The sequence below is a fragment of the Anopheles bellator genome, chromosome 1, assembly GCF_943735745.2.
Source record: "Anopheles bellator chromosome 1, idAnoBellAS_SP24_06.2, whole genome shotgun sequence".
NCBI classification, from domain to species: domain Eukaryota; kingdom Metazoa; phylum Arthropoda; class Insecta; order Diptera; family Culicidae; genus Anopheles; species Anopheles bellator.
In genome coordinates, this window is record NC_071285.1 from 6,056,836 (window position 1) to 6,062,025 (window position 5,190).

Below are 5,190 nucleotides of genomic sequence, written 5' to 3' on the forward strand. Positions count from 1 at the left end.
CAATCCGTTTTTGATATGAGATTGCCTATGATCGATCTATGAAGCATTATCTCATGTTAAGGAGGAGACAAACCCAATCAACGTGAACCTGCCTGTGGTGCTAACCACATCCATCTTCACTCAATCCATTCAATCGCAATTTAAATCTAATCCACCGATTCGATCTACGAACTGATTAGATAAACGGTGAGAATTTCCACACTCAAAGCAGCCCTATAAAAAGCGGAACGGCTTGCGCGCGTTGCTGATAGTTCGCAAACCGCCCGCGATGGTCGATCGGTCAGACTTTTATCCCAGTTCGGTCGAGGAAACGGTGGGCCAAATCATTGCCCAAGGACCGACCGAGTGCTCCGTGAACGTGGTAGACTTGGACCAAATAGTGCACAACTACCAGCGATGGGTCGAGGGACACGCCGGGGGCTTCGCCCCGTACTACGCACCCAGCGTCAACAATCAGCCGATGGTGCTGGCCCTGCTGGCCAAACTGGGCGCCGGGTTCAGCTGTGCCTCGGAGGAGGAAATGTGTACCGCCCTCTCGCTCGGTGTCCGCCCCGATCGCATCCGGCTCGTGCACCCGGTGAAAACCGTCGAGTCGATAGTGTTCGCCCAACGAAACGGCATCCGCCGAATCGTGTGTGATAGTGCGGCCGAGATTGGCAAAGTGTACGGACTGTTCCCGGAGGCTCAGATCGTGCTGCGCGTGAGGATGTGCCGGGAGCAGAAGTACGGTTGCGGCCCGCGGAACGTGGTGACGGACATATTGAACCACGCGAAGCGGATGGGCGTGCAAATGGCTGGCATTTACGTGGCCATACCGCAAGCGAATCAGCTGCCGGTGGACGCACTCCAGCGCGGGCTCCAGGAGGCCAAGGCCGTGTACGAGCAGGCCTACGCGATGGGCCTGCGGCACATCGACGAGCTGGCCCTTTTCGGCGTGGAAAGCGTGGCCCCGTCGGTGCTGCGGGACGCTACGGCCGCCCTACACTTTCCGCCGGGCTTCACGTTCATCGTCGAAACCGAGCGGCAGTTCGTGGGAACCGCCGTCTCGCTTGTTGCCAACGTGCAGTCGAAGCGCGTGGTGCGCGATACCGAGGCTCCCGAGCTGATTCGCGAGATAATGTACTTCATCAACGACGGCCGATACGGATCGTTCGAGTGGTGGCGGCCCGTTACCAAGGAGCCCACCGTCTACCGGGGCACGCACGCGGCCACCCTGCCCGCCCAAACCTGGCCCTCGTCGGTGTGGGGCCCGACCTGCGACTCCGCGGACATTGTGTTCGAGCGCATCCAGCTGCCCGAGCTCGACATCGGTGACTTTATGGTCTTTTCGGACGTGGGAGCGTACGGTGGCACTTTGGCCTCACAGTTTAACGGGTTTCCGCTACCGAGAACCGTCGTGTGCGCCCAGCATGCGGCCACCAGGGCACTCCTGGGGTTACAGCCGCAGTGCAGCTGAAACATCGAAATGTGTTTGTGGATTGAAATAAATGTACTTTTTTACTACTACCGCCCGTTGCCCTGTCAAAAGCCTAGCGTCAAATAGACAACGTGGTTTCCACCGACGGGGTGTACGATTGGTGAGACACAAGCAGTTTACCATCCGGGTCGGCGATCTGGGTCTTGCTGGTTGGTGACGATCGGATCAGTTCTTGTAAAATGTTCCTACAAAAAAAAATGGGTCATCAGTAAACATCCACCACTGACCATCGATTGGCTCACTTACCAGGTTCCTTCTCTCAGATAGGCGACCACCTTGGGCAGGGAGAACCCGTTGAAGCGGCACGCAAGCACTTGGCCGTAAGCGCCGACGTTCTCGAACACCACACTATCGCCGATCTCCAGTTCGGGTAGCCGCACGTCGGACAGGATCAGATCCATCGGATCGCAGGTTGGGCCCCAAACCATCGATCGGTGCTGGGCGGAAGCGGTCTTGTGCGTTACGATCGGAACGCTGACCTGGCCTTCGTGGGCCGTGCAGAAGAACGACCCAAACACGCCGTCGTTGAGATAGTAATGCATCACGCTGGCTTCCGTGCCGTCGGCCGCAGCCTCCGTTTCAACGCGCTTCGAGTCCACGAAGGTCACGAGGGTCACGGCCGACGCAGCATAGTAGCGGCCCGGTTCCGCCATGATCCGTACGTTCGTTTCCGGCGGGAAGTACTGATGAAGGGCCGCGTTGATCGCCGTTGCGTACGGATCGAGTGGTTTATCTCCCGGGAAGCCTCCCCCGACGTCCAGCAGAGTCAGGCCGTAGCCGATGCTACGGGCGTACTCAAACAGACCACTGGCCACCTTGACCGCCTCGTGGTACACCTCCGCCTCACTGCAATCCGAACCCACGTGGAAGCTGATACCGACGACGCTCATCCGCAAGGCCCGCGCCCGCCGGAGCAGTTCCGGTGCGTCCTTCACCGGATCACAGCCAAACTTTTTCCCCAGCGTCACCCGTACCTTCGCCGAGTCGTGCCGTATCCGCAGGACGAGCCGTGCGTCCGGATAGTGCCGGTGAATCTTCTCCAACTCCAGGGCGCCATCGAACGTCATCGTCTGTACCTGCTTCGAGCGTGCGTACAGTAACGACGCCAGCGATTTGGCCGGTTGCGCAAAGATGATGCTTTCCGGGCGAACGCCCAGCGAAAGGACACGCTCCAGTTCACCCTTCGACGCGCAGTCGAATCCTGTGCCGAGGGCGTGCAGCGTTTGCAGGATGCGCGAGTCATCGTTGCACTTGACGGCGTAGAACGGCGTTACCCGTGGCATCTTGCGCAGCCAGTTGCGATGTTTCTGTACGACGTCGTCCAGATCGAGCACGTGGACCGGATCCTCGTACGGTCCGGTGCGGACAATTTCACGAATCACGTCACCGATCGAAACGGAATCTCCGATTAGCTTCAAATCGGACAGAGAACTTGAGGCACTCATGTCGCTGGATTTATCTCAAAACACTGACCACAACACTACAGTTACCGTGCACCGACTAAAGCTCCTGCGCACCGCCGCTTCCTACGCTGAACTGATAATGGAGGCACTCGAGAAAACGGACTCTTATAGCCGGCGCCCGATTGTCCTTCACATCATCGATCATGATAATGTCCAGGCCCAAGGCGCTCGTTGCCATTGACCGGCAGCGTTCCTGCCATCTCCTGTGACCGTGAAGAATCGGGATCGGGTTCGCCCACGGCCACGGCCGGCCGCCTTATGATACACTTGCTCAGCCTGTCCCCATTCTCAATCACTCACGATGCTCCAACTGTCCGTATCTGCCCTTTCACGAAATGTGTCTTCCAGGTGCGCTTGGCGGCGATAATGTGTGATGTAATATTTGCTAATGATTATCTCCTTTGACACATTCCCCGGTGTCGATCCGGTCGAACATATGCGACCCCTAACACGGCGCAGTGATCTGTGAGGCACTGATAACGCTATCAATTCCAGTGGTGCATATGCAAATTAATCATGCGTTTGCTCTACACAACAACAGGCACATAAAATGGAGGTTCAAATCTTTTTCTGGCCGTTTCTGGCTGGCTTTGTGGATGGTGTGATCGACGATCAGACACTTGCTTTTATGAACAAAATCATCCTCAATAAAGGTGCTTGGTGTGTATTTATACATTCCAACGCAATAGAAAACGTAATTAAATGAGGCGCTAACTCAAAATGCCGAAAGGAATTGAAAAGTTCGTTTTAACCCTTGGATCTTACAGCGCACGAAGTGGAATGCGCCTGCGTGTATGCTATACGTCGAGCACGTTCCACGCGCCAAATTTTCCTCACATGCCAAGGCGCCAAGCAATGACTCATAACCTCACAACCGGATTGTCGGCGTCGATTGAGAAACCAAACGATTGCATGAAGTACGTCCGGTTGGGAACCACATTCTCCGATTGCTCGAAGATCCGTTGGATGCCTTTCCGTCGTAGAGGGAATCACCGCGCTGAAGTGGCCAAATCCTTTAGCAGCGGAAGTGTGAAGACTTTGCGTCGCCTGACCGCATGACAGACGGTCTAGCCGGGAATGTCCACCGTGTAATTGGCTGTTTCCTGTGCAGTAATCCTTGGAATGTGCGGAGGGGGAATCACACACCAAGTCATGTCCTCGTTTCTGCACAGCAGATGGACCCACTTAAGATTAGGTGAAAGTGGCTTGCATCAGACCAGAGATCGTCGGACTGAATGCCCTGTTTACCCATTCACGCGCGTAGTCGTGTTATCTATTAGTGACCGCACCAAATAATCTGCTGACTAATGTTGCCATGACACAGAATCCGGATGCACATCGACACGAATCGGGGCGTCGGTTCGGAACTAACACCGGATAGATTGATAATTCTTAACCGAAGTACAGTGCCGCAACCGGGAAGAAAACGCCTAGCAACGTGCGAGCCTCATTTGAAGCCAGAATCTATGCGATCGGGCTGTGTCGGAGTGGCCGTTGGAAAGCTCGGACCCAACGGGCTGTGTATCATATGGTCGCCGGAAAGCATAACACGCGCATAATTTAAACAAACGGACAAACTGCTTCAATCCGCTTGTTGCTCGCCAGGGAGAGCGGAGATGATAATACAAGCGCAGGGAGAGCAAGAGAGTGGGAGCTTAGTTGTGTGCGTTACCCAGCATTGCCGCCAACATAACCGCGATGATGACCGCGCGCGCGGACTTGAAAACAGGCCTGATTCATGGAGAAAAAAACAAGCTTCTCTAGCGATGGGGGTCATGTGAAAAAATTAGAGCCTCTTTGATACTTTGCACCTAACTGATAGAAATTTCCAGGAAAATTACGCTCCACGGCTCCGTTTTCTTCCGGTCAACGTGGGCAGGGCACAACAACCTGCTGACGTTACCATCGATAATAGCGAAAAGCGACGCCCGTTCATTTTTAATTAGTTGTCGCACAGATTATTCTAAATAGCTGAGGATATTTTGCGACAACGGGACTAATTTAATGCTAAACAAAGTGCTACAAAAATTTGAATTCTTCTCCCGAAAACGTCAAACACATGTAAAGCGAGAGAGAGAGAAGCAGGCCGTCTACGTATTTGTGAAACCGAAGTGAAAGGAGAAAAACCAGGGACCGGGAACGCCGGGTCGAAACGTCTGACGTCTGACGTCTGAGACTGATTATCTCCAAAAAGGAAACAATATATAAGGCCCAAAGACTCTTAAAACTTTCAAGCAAACGAATCGCCGA

General features: G+C 54.4%; 2 protein-coding genes across 2 annotated transcripts; one reads left to right on the top strand and one right to left on the bottom strand.

Moving 5' to 3' along the window:
* The first annotated feature begins 261 nt into the window (after positions 1-261).
* Positions 262-1,488, top strand: LOC131216727 (antizyme inhibitor 2-like). The gene has a single exon (XM_058211290.1). It carries the CDS (start codon positions 269-271, stop codon positions 1,454-1,456), a length of 1,188 nt encoding a protein of 395 aa, XP_058067273.1. The 5' UTR covers positions 262-268; the 3' UTR covers positions 1,457-1,488.
* On the bottom strand, positions 1,484-3,243 carry LOC131216717 (ornithine decarboxylase 1-like). The gene is made up of 2 exons (XM_058211277.1): positions 1,724-3,243; positions 1,484-1,662 (listed from the first exon to the last, which is right to left on the bottom strand). Exons 1-2 carry the CDS (start codon positions 2,920-2,922, stop codon positions 1,536-1,538), a joined length of 1,326 nt encoding a protein of 441 aa, XP_058067260.1. The 5' UTR covers positions 2,923-3,243; the 3' UTR covers positions 1,484-1,535.
* Between the last annotated feature and the right edge of the window lie 1,947 nt (positions 3,244-5,190).

Coding starts and splice junctions, on each gene's coding strand:
- LOC131216727 (XM_058211290.1), top strand. CDS start 269: ATGGTCGATCGGTCAGACTTTTATCCCAGTTCGGTCGAGGAAACGGTG.
- LOC131216717 (XM_058211277.1), bottom strand. CDS start 2,922: ATGAGTGCCTCAAGTTCTCTGTCCGATTTGAAGCTAATCGGAGATTCC. Junction 1,663..1,723: donor TATCTGAGAGAAGGAACCTG/GTAAGTGAGCCA, acceptor TTTTTTTTGTAG/GAACATTTTACAAGAACTGA.